This window comes from Larus michahellis, chromosome 1 (assembly GCF_964199755.1).
Source record: "Larus michahellis chromosome 1, bLarMic1.1, whole genome shotgun sequence".
Lineage (NCBI taxonomy): Eukaryota > Metazoa > Chordata > Aves > Charadriiformes > Laridae > Larus > Larus michahellis.
In genome coordinates, this window is record NC_133896.1 from 78527063 (window position 1) to 78544527 (window position 17465).

The window sequence follows — 17465 nt, forward strand, 5'->3', positions numbered from 1 at the left end:
ATAATTATTTCATTATATAAGTGTTTTAACTTTCATAAGAACTCTAGGTTTTCATTCTAAGTTGTGTTCCATATAGACTTCCCATTTCCTCTTGTCCAATAATGAATTATTACATAAAGTGCCATTTAGAGCAGTTAACCCTACAAAGAAGGAAGGCTAATTGACAAGTAAGCACATATTCTGCCTACCACAGCTATGCACTTTCCTCCTACACATCTTTCACAAAGACCCCTCTGGAAGCGAGAAAGCAACAGGAAGAAGATACTGAATACAAGAAACAGACAAAAATTATATTATTTTTATTGATGGCACGCAGAAAAGCAGGGCTAGCCAAAATTTCAATTTAAACAGGAAATTGTCTGGTCTAGGTACGCAGAAATGTCCAATGATGTGAAGTCACAAGCTGGCAGACAGTGCTGCATATAACCCTAACAAGGAAAATCGGAGCCATGGTGCAACCTTCCTTCCAGCACTTAGTCATCATAGAAGTGTAACATAATAACCAGATGAAAAAGAGCTTCCCACACATACACACGCTTCCAACTTTTTTCTACCCACCACAGCGGGGTTAAGGCTGTACCAGAGTCACTCCCACAGCTCACCACTAAGGAATGCATGTAGCATGCTCATACAGCTGCAGGCTTCAAACAGGAATCCTCCTTCAGATGGACTGACTACGGACCAGACCGGTACATCTAAGTGCTCTTCAGACATGCCCATGCACAACCACTACGCCCTTCACTATGCTTTTCTCTGTGAAGGGTTTACGTGCAACAAGAGGAGCTAAACATCCAGTAGGAACAGGAAAAATAAGCAGCATTGCCGTAGCTACAACAACACAGTTCAAAACAGGAAAAAACACCCCAACCACCAAACCAGTCACCCATTTACCTTTGATAAATAAGAACTGAAAATTTTCAAGGAGCCTGTCACAATCTTCCCAACCATTCCGGTAGAGCACACTACACGAAACCCTGCCCACCAAATCCTCTGCTGCATTTACCAGAATCCACTAATTCTCCTGCTAAAGCTAACAGACTAAAGGTAACCTACTAAAGGTAACAAGACACGCCATAGAAAAAGGAAAAATGGCCCAGAATGTAACATAGAAGTGAAGAGTAATGATTACCCAGGATAAGGAATAAAACTGAGAGTGGGAAAGCAACTATTTTACAAAAACACTCAACTAAGAACAGCACGTCTGAATGTGGGAGAAGACAGCAAGATACAAAGGGGTTCACAGATCCACCCCTCCTCACTGGTCCATTTCCAGATTAACATAGTCCAACATGAAGCAAAAAGTCTTGTTTTTAAGTGATACCACCTCAAATTCCTGCTGAAATCGGAATTCGCCTTGTTTTCATATCATAAACAGAAATTAAAGTGTTACAATAGGAATACGAATGACAAATTTATTATATATGTATTTGCTCTTTCCTCACCATTTTAAGAGTATCAGACTAATGACAATGATGAGATAACTCACAAATTATTTAATAGATGTTCATATATGCAATTAAAGCGTCATTTTTATGCAGTTTATTTTAATTTCTGTAAAAAAGGCGCACTACATGTACTGCCAGTTCTTTCAGAATGGACATATGATTTTTCAATAAAACACTGCAATTTTGGAATTACAAACTATGTTGTAAAGCATACATATGGATAGACAGAGTTAACACTCTTGTTTTCATTACAACTTTTCTGTGTACCTGAATATATTATACTTAAAAATGTCAAAATATTTATCTTCTAAGCACTTGGTAATAATTACCATTGAATCAGTCAAATACAAACTCCCGGTATAACACAACTCCAAGAATAACGAAATACCCTCATATTAAACATAAAAAATAGGGCAAGAAAGCAATCCACCAGTCTGAAAATGGTGGATTCCCATTCTGTCCGAGGTCCACACAAGAGAAAGGACTCTGAAGAGCTGAAGAGGGTCCAGCAGAAAGCTGAACAAATCGACAACGGACTGTAAAATGAACCTATTAGCAAGATTTGAATGCACCCTACAGTTTATTCAAGAGAAAATTAACCAATACACTCCACTGTATTCCATGGATTTGAGGACACAAGGGACTATTGATGAGAGAGACGACAACAAAATCCAGTCATACATAAATCAGACTGCAAATAAACTTTTTATTTAACAATGTGTCTAATTAACCACTGAGATACCACTGGATAAGGGGAGAGCAACAGACATCATCCACCTGGATTTGTGCAAAGCATTTGACACTGTCCCGTATGACATCCTGGTCTCTAAATCGGAGAGAGAGATTAAGTGGATGGATCACTTGGTGGATAAGGAACTGGCTGGAGGGCTGCACTCAAAGGGTTGCAGTCAATGGCTCAATGTCCAAGTGGAAACCAGTAATGAGTGGCGTTCCTGAGGGGTTGGTATTGGGATCAACGCTGTTTAACATCTTTGTCGGCAACATGGACAGTGGGATTGAGTGCACCCTCAGAAAGTTTGCTGATGACACCAAGCTGTGTGGTGCGGTCAACACGCTGGAGGGAAGGGATGCCATCCAGAGGGACCTGGACAGGCTTGAGAGGTGGGCCCATGTAACATGATGAAGTTCAACCAGGCCATGTGAAAGGTCCTGCTCCTGGGTCACGGCAATCCCAAGCACAAATACAGGCTGGGCAGAGAATGGATTGAGAACAGCCCTGAGGAGAAGGACTTGGGGGTCTTAGTTGATGAGAAGCTCAGTACGAGTCAGCAATGTGCGCTCGTAGCCCAGGCGGCCAACTGTATCCTGGGCTGCATCAAAAGAAGCATGGCCAGCACGTTGAGGGAGGTGATCCTGTCTCTCTATTCCGCTCTGGTGAGACCCCACCTGGGGAACTGCATCCAGGTGTGGAGCCCTCAGTACAGGAAAGACATGGACCTGTCGGAGCGAGTCCAGAGGAGGGCCACAAAGATGATCCGAGGGCTGGAGCACCTCTCCTACGAAGACAAGCTGAGAGAGTTGGGGTTGTTCAGCCTGGAGAAGAGAAGGCTCCAGGGAGACCTTATAGCAGCCTTCCAGCGCCTAAAGGGGGCCTACAGGAAAGATGGGGAGGGACTCTTTATCAGAGAGTGTAGCGATAGGATGAGGGATAATGGTTTTAAACTTTCTGAAAGAGGGTAGATTTAGATGAAATATATTCAGGGGAGCTGGAACTAGATGGTCTTTAAGTTCCCTTCCAACTCAAACCATTCTATGATTCTATGACGACTGACTGCAGCTAAGTTAATGCAGAACAAAGTATTTATCAGTACAGGAAACACAAACTTCCCTTTTCTTTACAGTACTCATTCCAGTGATTTTGTAAGGTAAAATGAAGCGGTGTAGTAGGCAAGGTGAAATGACCACTCAGAAGAATCACCCCTGTCTTCAGTTTCAAAATGGTATCTCTGCAAGCACAAAACCCTAGTATAAAATTATCGTCTCACAAATGCAACAGGATATTCTCTGCACTATTACATACCCACACAAACACACCTTGAAGAACTAATGTGACAGGACATTGTCTGGCGAACTAAACAGGAACCTGCTAGTAAAGTAACAGAACATTGAGAAATGAAGGTTCTGTGGAAAAAAATTTAATTACGGTGAAACTAAGAATAAAGCATATGCTGTGTGATGAGAGTCCTTTTTCAGAATGGACTGATACTGTCTTGGCAGACAACAAGTTGACTATAAGCCAGCAATGCACCCTCAAGGCAAAGGTAGCTGACAGCATCTTAGGCTGCATTAGGAAAAGCATTGCCAGCAGGTCGAGTGAGGTGACCCTGCCTCGCTGCTCAGCACTGGTGAAGCCACACATGAAGTGCTGTGTTCAGTTCTGGACTCCTCGGCGCAAGAACGATATGGACATACTGGAGCAAGTCCATCAAAGGACCACAAAGATAATTAAGGGACTTGTGTATCTTTCACATGAATTGAGGCTGAGAGAGCTGGGACAGTTCAGCCTAGAGAAGACAAGGCTCAGGGGGATCTTATCCATGTGTATAAATACCTGATGGGAGGGTGTAAAGGAGATGAAACCAGTAGTGCCTACTGACAGGGCAAGAGGCAATGGACACAAACACATGAAATTCTATCCAAACGCAAGAAAAAACTTTTACTGAGAGAGTGGTCAAACACTGGAACAGGTTTCCCAGAAAGGTTGTGGAGTCTCCATCTTTGGAGATAATAAAAACACAACTGGACGTCGTTCTGTGCAACCTGCTCCAGCTGACCCTCCTTGAGCAGTGGAGTTGAACCTGATGACAGCTGAAGGTAGCCTCGCAATCGCAGGCCTTGGTTCTAATGGGGGACTTCAGTCACCCCGATATCTGCTGGGAAGACCACACAGCCAGGCACGAACAGTCCAGGAGGCTCCTCCAGTGCATTGATGACAACTTTTTGACACAGGTGGTGCAGGAGCCAACAAGGAGAGGAGCACTCCTGGACCTGGTACTGACAAACACAGAGGGACTGGTGGAGGACATTAAGGTTGGGGGCACCCTAGGTTGTAGTGATCATGAAATTATAGAGTTCAGGATCATGGGGACTATACACAAAACAACAAGAAGTAAAATTACAACCTTAGATTTCAGGAGGGCTAACTTTGACCTCTTCAAGAAACTGCTTGGAGAGATCCCATGGGCTAGGGCTCTGGAAGGCAAAGGGGCTCAAGAAAGCTGGTTGGTATTCAAAGACCACTTCCTCCAAGCTCAGGATTGCTGCATCCGTAAGAGAAAGAAATCAGCCAAGGGACGCAGGAGACCTGCATGGTTGAACAGGGAGCTTCTGAAAAAGCTCTAGTGGAAGAAGGAAGTCTACAATAAGTGGAAGAAGGGACTGACCCCTTGGGAGGATTACAAGAATGCCACCAGAGCGTGCAGGGATGAAACAAGGAAAGCCAAGGCTGCCCTGGAATTAAACCTGGCTAGGGATGTCAAGCTCAACAGGAAGGGCTTCTACAAGTATATTGGAAGCAAAAGGAAGACCAGAGAAGTTGTGAGCTCACTGTTGAATGAGACAGGAGCCATGGTGACGGAGGATGCAGAGAAGGCGGAGTTACTGAATGCCTTCTTTGCTTCTGTCTTTACTGCTCAGCCCAACCCTCAGGAGTCCCAGGCACCGGAGGAAGTAACGGAGAAAGAAGACGACTTCCCTTGGGTTGAGGAGGATCGAGTGACGGATCAATTAGATCAATTAGATATTCACAAGTCCATGGGCCCCGATGGGATGCACCCGAGAGTGCTGAGAGAGCTGGCGGAAGTCATTGCTGGGCCACTCTCCATCATCTTTGAAAGGTCCTGGAGAACAGGAGAGGTGTCTGAGGACTGGAGGAAAGCCAATGTCACTCCAGTCTTCAAAAAAGGCAAGAAGGAGGAGCCGGGGAACTACAGGCCGGTCAGCCTCACCTCCATCCCTGGAAAGACGATGGAACAGCTCGTTCTGGGCTTCATCTCAAGGCATGTGGAGGAAAAGAAAGCTATCAGAAGTACTCAGCATGGATTCACCAAGGGGAAATCATGTCTGACTAATCTGATAGCCTTCTGTGATGGCATGACTGGATGGATAGATGAGGGGAGGGCGGTAGATGTGGTCTACCTTGACTTAAGCAAGGCGTTTGACATGGTCTCCCACAGCATCCTCATAGGGAAGCTCAGGAAGAGAGGGCTAGATGAATGGACAGTAAGGTGGATAGATAACTGGTTGAAAGACAGAGCTCAGAGGGTCGTGATTAGGGGCACAGATTCTAGTTGGAGGTCAGTGATGAGTGGTGTTCCCCAGGGCTCAGTACTGGGTCCAGTCCTCTTCAATATATTCATCAATGACCTGGATGAGGGGATAGAGTGCACCCTCAGCAAGTTCGACAATGACACAAAGCTGGGGTGGGGCAGATGACACACCGTAAGGCTGTGCCGCCATACAGAGAGACCTGGACAGGTTGTAGATCTGGGCAAAGAGGAACCTTATGAAATTCAACAAGGGCAAGCGTAGGGTGCTGCACCTGGGGAGGAATAACAACCCCATGCACCAGTACGGGTTGGGGGCTGACCTGCTGGAGAGCAGCTCAGCTGAAAGAGACCTGGGAGTCCTGGTGGACAACAGGATGACCATGACCCAGCAATGTGCCCTTGTGGCCAAGAAGACCAATGGCATCCTGGGCTGCATCATGAAGAGTATGGCCAGCAGGTCGAGGGAGGTCATCCTCCCCTTCTACTCTGCCTTGGTGAGGCCACATCTGGAGTACTATGTCCAGTTCTGGGCTCCCTGGCCCAAGAAGGACAAGGAACTGCTGGAGAGGGTGCAGCAGAGAGGTACCAAGATGATTAGGGGACTGGAGCACCTCTCTTATGGAGAAAGGCTGAGGGATTTGTGTCTCTTCAATCCGGAAAAAAGACAGCTGAGGGGGGACCTTATCAACACCTATAAATACTTAAAGGGTGGGTGTCAGGAGGATGGGGCCAGGCTCTTTTCAGTGGTGCCTGGGGACAGGACAAGGGGCAACGGGCACAAACTTGAGCATAGGAAGTTCCACCTAAACATGAGGAGGAACTTCTTTACTTTGAGGGTGGCAGAGCACTGGCACAGGCTGCACAGACAGGTGGTGGAGTCTCTTGTCTCTGGAGACATTCAAAACCCTCCTGGACACGTTCCTGTGCAACCTGCTCTAGGTGACCCTGCTCTGGCAGGGGGGTTGGACTAGATGATCTCCAGTGGTCCCTTCCAACCCTATGATTCTATGACCTCAAGAAACCCCTTCCACCCTCCATGATTCTGTGATTCTGTTTGTTTGGGTTCTGGAGGTCACAAGATAAATGGAAATAGTTTAGAGCCTGAAAACAAACTGGATGACAATAAAGAATACAGGCTATTAGAAGAAAATGCAATAGGAACCCAAGCATCGTGAAAAGATTAAATTCTGAGCTCAGAACTATTTTGACTACTGCACTGCTTAGTGTTTCATATGCCATTCAAAAACTGACTCACTAAGTACCAAAGATTAGCTCCTCCTACTTGGAACAAGGGAACAGAGCAATGAAAATAAAGCAGCACTTTCCAGACAGAAACTAGTAGATCTTCTATCTGGAGTATAAAGAAGAGTGCAAACAAAAGTCTATGTCTTTCTCTACTATACTATACTGGGAGACCAGGAAGTAGATTATTGTTTTCCTTGGCCAAAAGAGTCTCAATTAGTTACAGCATACCTAAATTGAAAGGAGTATTCTTTTCCTGGAAGAAAGGTGAAGAGAAGCCAGAAATCCACACAGGCATTAACCTTTAAAGCCATAACCCATGCTGGGAGGGTGGCACAGAGGAAGACAACCAGAAGAATAAGAATATGCACATAAACTTATACTTAAATGTGTAGCCAAACAGAGGGTTTAAACTTGGGGTTTATTACAATATTTGTAAGAAAAGGGAGACAGTCTCCTGCTTCGCACGTTCCTTTGAGAGTTCACAGCTGGTGACCGCCAGTGATCCTGACATTAACAGGGAACATACAAATTCACAACATAGATTGAATCCGGACTTTTCAACTCAACCGCAATACAACTGCAGAATGCTATGCTTTGAAAAGAATGTTTATTCAGGTGAATTTCATGAAACTTAGGTTTCTGCTAAGGAAAAGAGAGAGACATCTATTCCATAAGCAGAACACCAGCTTCCTATTTAATGTCCTCTCAACCACACACTCCAAAATCCCCAGAGTCATTTCATTTATTGAAATTGCTCAAGGAAAAAGCAAACCAAAGCAAAGCTTTTGAAGCAAGAAGATGCTTAGAATCCTGCTTTCTAAACAAGGGGCTTAGAATTCTGACTCCTCTGATCTTCTGTTTGTGAATTATTAAACCTTGCCCGTCACTTTTGTTGACGTCGTACCCCATTACAACATGAAACCAGTGAAATGTAAAGCAGTTGCTATTCTCTCCTAGCAACAAGTCAGCAGTTAAACGGCACACAGTATGCTTACCCCAGACTAGATAACAAAACTCAAAGTTCCCTGAAAATAAGCATTATCACACTTCATGCCACAAATTGCACTTGTTTTATAGTCTTTCAAACTAAAAATGAGGGAAGGAACGTAAATGAAATTTTCTGAAGTGACACTATAGAACTGCTTGTGGACTTCTAGTCCAGTCCAGTTTTTTTTTAATTTTTAAAGTATGGAAAGGAGAAGCCATTAAAGAGATAGAAACAGCAAAATTTAATTTTCATCCCAAACTAGGTGACTCAGCAAGATACCACTGCTAGATTTAGATTCCTGTTCTTTTTTTTTTTGCCTCAGATTTCATATAAGAATGCTAAATGGGAAAAGACTGCAGAGTGACCACAGACTTCTATAGCAATAACACAGGCCATTAAGAGTTCCAACATCCCACAGAATGTATGTTTTAAACAACACTAGGAGTAAGGATAAATGCTTTTGCAGCAGTCTATGACAACAGCTTTAGGCGTATCAGCAAATCCACTTAGAAAAGAATGCACCCCATGACCCAATTACAACACAATCAACAGTTTTATTTTGGAGATCACCCAACTGTGCCTCAGTGACAAAACAAGAGTCTGGAGCTATCCCAGTGAAAGTCTGGCTGCAGAAAGTTTTTACACATACAAAATCATAATTATGTTGAAATCGGGGCACTTGTCCCTCCTACAGATGCTATACTGATGCCAGCTCCTAGTGGTTAAAAGAAAAAAAAAAAAAAAAAAAAAGCAGAAGAGAAAAATAACGGTTGCCTCTATAAAGACAGGTCTTCAGTAACCTAAATTCTAAATTTCAACTGAAGTACTGAAGAACTTACTAGAAACAGAAGAGACAATTCAAATAAGGTTCAACTTGAAGACAACTCTCTCATTGTTCCAACAATTCCAGTTACCAAGTCCATTCCAAGCTGCATTTGGAAATTTTAGTGACAGGTGTAACAGTATTGCTACTTTTTCTCTGTTGCCAACTCTGTCTACATCAGAGGAAGTGAGGTGATGCGCTGGTTTTGGCTGAGGTAGAGTTAATTTTCTTCGGAGTAGATAATTTGGGGCTACATTCTGGACTTGTGCTGGAAACAGTGTTAATAATACAGGGATGTTTCAGTTACTGCTGAGCAGCGCTTGCAGGAGTCAAGGCCTCTCCTGCTGCTCGCGCAGCCGCGCCACTGAGTAGGCTGGGAGCGCACAAAAAGTTGGGAGGAGACACAGCCAGGACAGCTGAGCCCAACTGCCCAAAGGGATATTCCATACCATACGATATCATGCTCAGTATATAAAGCTGGGGGAGGAAGAAGGAAGGGGGGGACTTTTGGAGTTACGGTGTTTGTCTTCCCAATTAACTATTACGCATGATGGAGGCCCGCTTTTCTGGAGATGGCTGAAGACCTGCATGCAGATGGGAAGTAGTTAATGAATTCCTTGTTTTGTTTTGCTTGCATGTGCGGCTTTTGCTTTACTTATTAAACCATCTTTATCTCAACCCACGAGTTTTTCCTCACTTTTACTCTTCTGATTCTCTCCCGCATCCCCCTGCCGGGGGGGAGTGATCAAGTGGCTGTGTGGGGCTTAGTTGCTGCCTGGGGTTAAAACACAACCGGTGATTCGTTCTTCATTCACGCTGACAGCAATGGCATCAAATTGCAGTTACAAAAGGTTTTCTTTCTTTCGAAACTCTACTCCTAGGAGTGCATCTCAAACACAGTTATAAAATATTTAGATTTATCTCATTTTGGACAGATTTCTTGGTTATAACGTTCAGGCTTGAAAAGGATGAAGCAAACAAGATATTAAGCCAGTTCTTGTCTGTCTAAAGATAAGATTTGCGGAATTATAAATCCTGGGATTTACAAAACAGTGCTTGTTAATTTCAAGAAGGTCACCCATGGCCAAATAAAACCACCCAAGGACTAACAGAGATGCTGATAGGCTTTTAAAAGGAAATTTAAACTTCTCTGTCTTCTCTGGATTTGTAATGGAGTATAGCTAAAAACATTAGCAAAGCACTTTGTCTTTTTCTCCCCAAAATTATAATTAAGTTGCATCTATACAAAACTGTCAAGCCCAGCAGCTACCACGATTCCTGACAACCTCAACTACACTAAGGTTTCTAAAATATGGAAAGGGCTTTTGGCTGGACAGCAATATATGAAACTATTTTTGAACCTTTTTCAGCCCATGGGCTCAATTTGAAAATTGAGCTTATTGACAATGGGTCCTTTTTCTTCATCAACTTTTGAAGATACTGAGGAAGTATCCCAGAGTTCCTGAGTTCACAAACTGAAAACCACTAACTCATGCATGTTTAGTCATCCAAGAAGTATCCAAATTGTGGGAGGGACGGCTGCAGTTGACACCCAGTTTTGTAATCTCTGTAGACTCAGTCAAGATTTTTGTACCTTGAAAATTATGTTCTTTATATTATGTTCATAATTCATTATGTTTATAATGAATTATAAACATAACTAATTATGTTTATAATTACATTCATCTGCAAGTCAGAAGCTGAAGCACACTTGGAAGGCAGCATGTGGGAAGGCTTAAGTATTCCTGTATGCTGTGTAATTACTATGCAAAAAGGTGAAATTCAGTCTCCGAGATTCTAAAATACGTACTACCGTAAGAACCAATTTCCCATCTCAATATTTTAAAAGCTTACAATTATTTAGAATGACTTTTATCCAAATGTTTCTACTGTATTCAACATTATTAATTTCATGTTAAGTCTCAAAATGGACTTTCCCAAATGAAGACAGAAGGTATAGCACTTACCAAAACCATGCAACAGCGCTATCAACCTTATTTTCTAAAGCATTAAGACAGTTGTGCCATGCCTACCTGAAAGTCAGTCAGACTTTACAATGAACTTGAGCAATTTCAGTTGCAGCTACCTCAAATGGAAGATAGTGTTGATGGACAAGGGATAGGTTAACACAATGCCATACTTTCAAGGGGCAGCCTGTTTCAGAGATGGCCTAAAGCCAAGATCTCAGCTCAGCTGTCTGTCCATCACCAAGTATCACACAGCACATATACAAAACTACAAGCATTTATTTTGGACTTGTTCCCTTAATTTCTGTCCACTGGAAATAAAATACTTCTTATATCATAATGTGTGTTTTACATATTGCTCAACAGTAAAGGTATTCAACCTCAGGGGGAAAAAAAAAGGCAAAAAAACCCCTTTGCCAACTGGTAACAAGCTTTTTTAAACTTTACAGATCCTTTCTTCTGTAAGATGGTAGGTAGTATCTTCATTGCTATCAACTGCCAGCTATTATGTGTCGCGTTTACTTTTTCTGCACAAACCACTGTTTGGACAACTGACAACTATTTTACCAAACAAGAGTTCTAATGACTCTTGCATAGTGATTTATGGATAATTTTACTATTCCCTTCTCACAAAAAGAAGATCCTTCTTAAGAATAGAGTCTCTTGTCATCCTGAAATTTATTATAGTGCTGCTGATCATCTGATCATTTTAAGTTCAGAATCAGAGTCCTAAAAATAATAGGTCTTAAGGATCTATTTAAAAACTACCTAGTTTTATTTAGGTTCATGTGTTCTAGTTTTCTTACTTTAACCGTGGAGACTAAGAAAGTTAAGGAAATTGATTGTTTGTTTAATAAACTGGGGGTGGGAAGGAAGCAATTATCACATGAACTGCCATTACTGTTAGGCTATTTTTGAGGTACCCATAGAAGTATCCAAAGCAAGTTTCTTAGCAGAAAGAAATTATACTAGCACAATTTTTATCAGAAAAGCTGTATCATTTCCTGTAGCTTCAACTCTGTCAAACTTAAGCGTCTAATATCTATGCAAGGAAGTTTACATGCATCTGGTCATTATTTTTTCAAAAATTGTTTCCAGAATTGGTATGCAAACTTCAGCCTTTAACATTTGCAAAAAGAAGTAAGCTTCTAATGTTTCGCAGCATATTTGGTGGACCCAAGTGATTATGGGATCCCTTCTAACTCTATTGCTTCTTTTCGCCCTCAACTAAAATTAACAAGTGCGTGTCATAAATAAGTGCCATTTCTCTTCTACGCTTTATTATAATTCAACTACTAGAAGTTTAGTTTTCTCTCTTTACTTGCTTTTCCTTTTCCCATCCAAAAATCAGGGGCAAAAAAGATATTTTTCTCTTGTGTTTTTACAATCACAGTAATTCTGTCAAAACCCATCCTCACCGCCGGCACGCATCCTCCCATTTAATTTCAAATAATCCGGGGCTTGAGCTATTCAAGTGCCACAGGCATAATCCCTTTCCAAAATGTCTTCTCCGAAGTTCACGGTTGTTTTTTCTTTCCGTTATTCCTCTCCTTTCCCTTGTAACGGCACACGGACGATGTTACCGCACCTCCCCAGAGCTTCGTTAGGAGCAGACGTGCAGAACTGCACTGCGAAAAACGCCTCGCGGCAACACCCAGAGACGAGGAGAGCGGACCGAGACCCCACGAAACCAGTTTAATCTACAACTATTCAGACGACACGTAACGGCGACGAGTTAAGCACATAAAACCCCGCCGGGTTTCACGCAGCGGACGTTATCAGGGCAGCGTCGCCACAACGCCCGGCCGGGCAGCGCGACGCGGCCACGCGGGTACCCGCCCGACGCGCGTGCGGCCGTTAGCGACTGCCGCGACGGCATACCGCCGCGTGAGGCTCTGCCCGCCCAGGCCCCGCGGCGGCCGCTCAACCCGGCACCGGGCGCTCCGCGGACTGGGATGCTGCTTCTGATGCGACGCGAGGCAGAGCTGCGCGCAGGGCCGGGCTGCCCGGGTCGTTTTTCTTCCGGAGACACCGCCTCCCCGAAACCGCGCCCGCCCGCCGAAAGGTGGAACCGAACGGGGAAACGCCGCACCGGGCCGCCCTCACCGAGGTGCGGGACCGGGCTGCGGACAGCACCGCGGGGCCCGGGTCGGGCACTCGCGCGGTCCCGCCGGGCCGCACCGGGCCTCTCTCACCTGCCGCCGGCGGGGCCACCCCGGCCCCTCGCGCTCTCCATCCCCAGCCCTGCCGTTGCTATGGGGCCCCGGCCGCCGCGCCCAGCCCCGGCCTCGCCGCTACCCTTGGCAACGGAACTCGGTACTGAAGCGCGGCACCATTGGCCGAAGGCGCAGCACGCGGCCCGCCCATTGGCCACGGCGCCCCTCAGCGGGAAGGGATGAGCCCCGCACATGCGCAGGACGAGGGCCGCCTGCGGAGGGCGGGAGCCCAGGCCCGCCCCCTTCCGCGCGCGCCGCCGGGCTGAGGCGGGGGCGGGCCCGGCCGTGCTGCTCCCGCACCTCCACCTCCTCCGGGGCTGGAATGGCAGCCCCTTCAAGAAGCCAGGTAGGTGAGAAAGCTCTTTTCAGAGCCACGCCGTTCCCCCCAGGAAGCCCGGCCCAACATAGCCCCACCCCCAAGAAGACGCTCCCCGCGCTTTTGCGGCGTTTCTCAGGAGGAGCAGACAGATGTCGCACGGGGCTCGGCTTAAATCACTTCCCCTCTTCATCCTTGAAAGTAACATTGTCTATTTGGACATGTCTTTGCACATAACAAAATTACTGCTCCCACCCAGGTCGGATGTTGGCCTGTCTCCTAGAGAGCTCGGAGTTTGTCTTCACCAGTATGTCGGCAGCACTCAGCTTCCCGCTCTCCTGCAGATATTTCATTAGATGAGGCCGCCGTCTCCAAGTAACCTTTACCCCATACTCGTGCTCAGGAGTATCTGTAACCAGTACTGCTGCTGACTCCCCTCTCCCACAGGGATCAATATCGAATGCCAGCTCTTTTTCTGGATGCCAGGCATGGCTGCTTCTTTGTGGCAGAGTGCTGTTGCTTCTCCAGTTCCTTATGGAAGGCACCTGTGGAGCATCTACACCTGGTGGACTAAAGACTTCTGGCTCCACAGGCTGGGGAGCAGGTAACAAAGGCATTTCTCCGCATTTCTCAGGACTGTTCACCTGGATGTTGGCTTTTGCTGCTGTCCCTTTCTTAGGCCGGCTGTGAGCGTGCTGTGTGCTCTTCCTTGAGCGATTTGGACTGTCTGGTTGGTGGACTGCGTGTCCTTCTGGATTCTCAAAAGTTAAAGGAGGAAATTTGCAGGTTACAGCTCTTCGACAAGCTCCTCCTGCATGAAGTGAACTGTGGTTGGTATCCTGATTCTGGGGTTTGTGAGGACCACAATCCTTCTTCTGGTGTGCTTTCAACACCACTGACTTAGTTGTTTCGAATTGTGGGCACACCTGAAGGGAAGAACATAGTAATAATAAAATAAAATAAAAACAGCACAATTTTCCCCAGACAAAGGAATGCTAACTTGATTCTACTCCCTCACATACCCCATCTTTTTTTCAGTGTGTTCAGTAAGTGGGTAATCTGGTCTGCAGCAAAGCAAATGAGTCACTAACCAAGCTGCTAAGCAGGAGACACCTCTGAACTTCAACATCATGTTCTGAAAAGTGATTGGGATGCAAGCGAGCTGTTCTGTGGCAACTTACAAAGCACTCAAGATTTGGGTTTTAAAGAAAAGTCTAACTGGCATCTAGTCCTGTAAGCCCTGCAGATTTAAAACAGTTCAGAGCTGGATCCTGTATCCTTCTGTCTTATCATAACTCTGAATAGATTCAATTAACTACATCCTCAGTCTCCCTGAACAGGTAGAGGTTGAAATGAGAGCAATATGAAATGACTTAAAGGATGCCCACTTAGCACCATCACCTTAGATTATGTTAACAAGGCCTTCAGAATATTCCACCAAAACATCTTTACTGCAAAACATAGTTAATCTCTATATTCTGAAGTAACAGATCACGCAAAAGTCACTTCTAAAATTGGCTTTCTATAGAAGATGCTCAAAGCTCAGCAATCTATATTTCTTTGAGAGATTCTGGGCTTTTACTCAAAACCTGGAAATCCTTTTAGTACGGTATTGTTTATCTTCCTGGGTATCAATAAAAAGAGTCAGGTTCTGTTTCTTGCAATTTACTTTTCCCTAGAGCACACCAAACTGAGTTCTAGCTATGATAACTACAGATACCTTTCAGCATTCTTAAGTAACTACATAGTCCCTCGAAAAAATAAATGCAATTTAATTAAGCATAGGGATTGTCTGCTGTACAACTGAACTGTTTGAATGCAAAGCCTTTGTGCAGGAAAAGAGAGAAATGATTCCCTGATGGTTATATCCTGGCAGATACTTAAAAAGAACATAGGTGAACTACTAACCGAGAATACGATTTCCTGACTTCAGCGAACATGTAGGGTAGGCTTTACCCGTGTGGGAGCCTAGCAGTCAAGAAGGTATGAAAAACTTAAATAACATCAAGAAGAGAGGAGCAGAATATCAGTTGCCACTGAAACAAGTTAACAGAAACTCTGCAGAATATGCTTCAAGAAGTAACAAACCTAGCAGGCTTTTCAAATGGAAAAAAAAAAATAATCTAACAGTTTCAGTGCTGATAGCTTCAAGCAAATTTTAGAATCATTGTGTGTTTGGAATCAAAGAGCTACGTACCAGTGTGGATATTTCCACCTGTTCCAAACAAAAAGAATGCTTATTGACAGCAGTTACTTTTCTTAGTGTTTCAGAAGCCATAGAACTAACTGCTTCAAGCATATAAAAAAAAAATTAAAGGGACAAAAATTGTACGTGTCCTACTTCAAGGTTAAGGCATCACAAAAATAACTCCAGGTCACCAGGAACAAAGGAATGTTTCGTGCAGGTTTGAAATCACAGTTCCTGAACCTGCTTTGCAAAGAGCAGAGGGTCAGGCAGCAATGATGCTTAAACAGAGCTCCCCTAGGTGATGACTATTGTTGTATATGAACAGTCTGTCTTTGCAGCACCTGTTCGTTTAAAAAAAAAAAAAGTCTTTACATGATATAAGGAGTATCTTAGGAACAGTCCCTGGAATATTTTGTCAGACCAGAAAAGGAGCCCATCAGAAGAGTGATACAGAGAGAAACTATTCAAAACACACAGAATGGAAAAGAGGGCAAGTTAGAACAAATAATCACAAATAAGTGAAAGCCTACGTTCTTTAAATTTAGCAGTGTCCGATTTAAATAAAACACCTAGTACTTTAACATGTAACATTTAGAGTTCAGCAGTTATTTCAGGCAGCAAGCCAATAAAAAAATTCCCCCTAATGTTTATTATGTACACGGTTTTCAGTTGGCATAGAAAACAGTGTATTCCTGATGAAAAACAGTTTTTCAGAAGACAAATGGTCATATTAATCAGTACACACTGCACGGTTTTAACCAAGATCTTAGTGGTTGTAGTTAGAATGTGAAGCAACTCAAAAGCACTTATTTATGCTTTAGGCAGCTATAAGGCCTTCAGGTCTGTAGTAGTAGTTTTCAGTATCCAGGACAGATAGCTTTCTGTTGAGACATACGGGAGAAACTTGAAAACCGTTGCTGTGGGATGTAGGGGAAAGGCTAGTCTATACCAACCCAGGCAGTAGAGGTGTTCCGGTCAACGGGTTTTGTGGGAACACGTCTTGGATTCTCGGCCAAAGGCAGCGGAATTTCATAGCAATGTCCGGGTCCCTCTCGCGGCCTCTCAAGGAATACCAGCTCTGCCTTCCTGGCCTTGTGGGTACATTTCTTCTTCGGAGGCATCAAAAGTTATGGTAAAACCTCTTAGAAGCCTCATGATGCTTGCTAGAGCCAAGTGGAGAAAGAGGAACGCACCCCAAGGAGGTGCTAAAGCGCTCTCAAATCTATAGAAGGCAAATAAATAGACTTTGAAGACAAACTTGTTTGGAAAATTCAGATCTAGTTTTTAACTAAAATAAAACACTTATGCAACAGTACAGTGTACATGTCTCTATGCAGACTTTTCCCTATCAGTAGTTTTGAAACTTCCTGTTGAATTTCAAGTAGATTTAGAAATGCACAGCAGAATAGATAAACACTCCAAAGCTTCATGAAAGCTAATAACCAAATACACTGGGGGAGACAGAGACACAAACAAGTGTCCCTGCTGCAAAAGGAGTTCTGAACTGGCCTTTGGGCAAGACTGAATATTACTGGAAAAATTAGCTTCTTACGAGAAAAACGTATTTTAAATGCACAAATCAGGCATTCTTCTTCATAAAAGTATTTTAGAAATAATTTGAAAGACATTCATCTGCTATAAGACCTGACTAAAATACTGAAATACAGAACCACCTATATTTACAGTAGGCTTGGTCACTGACATTTTAAGGAAATTCAAACCACTGGGAGAGAAAAAAAATAAATGGAGTGGAAGTAGTTACGCTGCCGAGCCAGCTATGTCAAGTCAGCTATCAAAAAAAAATTTAAGGAAATAATTTCTTCACATTAGCTCAATACATAGTCTAGTCAGAGACAAAGAACAGTTTAGGAACTGAAAATCAGAAAAACTTGTTTTCCTTTTTCAATTTAATTCATAAAACTTGCTTGTGATGCTGAGATATATTGTAGGGCCAAGATAACCAGAAGCGTTTCAGTTTCTAGTTGCTA

General features: G+C 43.8%; 2 protein-coding genes across 3 annotated transcripts in view; both read right to left on the reverse strand.

Annotated features, from left to right (window-relative positions):
* TULP3 (TUB like protein 3) overlaps positions 1 to 13167 on the reverse strand; it is a 39560-nt gene extending 26393 nt beyond the window's left edge. The window contains exon 1 of one of the 2 annotated variants that reach the window (XM_074588296.1): positions 12953 to 13117. In XM_074588296.1, coding sequence (XP_074444397.1) covers positions 12953 to 12993 — 41 coding nt within the window. In that variant the 5' untranslated portion in view covers positions 12994 to 13117. Of the gene's footprint in view, positions 1 to 12952 lie in introns of both variants that reach the window. The other variant, XM_074588285.1, reaches the window with a different exon arrangement.
* A 364-nt stretch (positions 13168 to 13531) lies between these two features.
* RHNO1 (RAD9-HUS1-RAD1 interacting nuclear orphan 1) lies at positions 13532 to 16694 on the reverse strand. Its single transcript, XM_074588465.1, has 2 exons — positions 16431 to 16694; positions 13532 to 14215 (listed from the first exon to the last, which is right to left on the reverse strand). The coding sequence occupies exons 1-2, from the start codon at positions 16596 to 16598 to the stop codon at positions 13532 to 13534; spliced, it is 852 nt and encodes a 283-aa protein (XP_074444566.1). The 5' UTR covers positions 16599 to 16694.
* Positions 16695 to 17465: the final 771 nt, after the last annotated feature.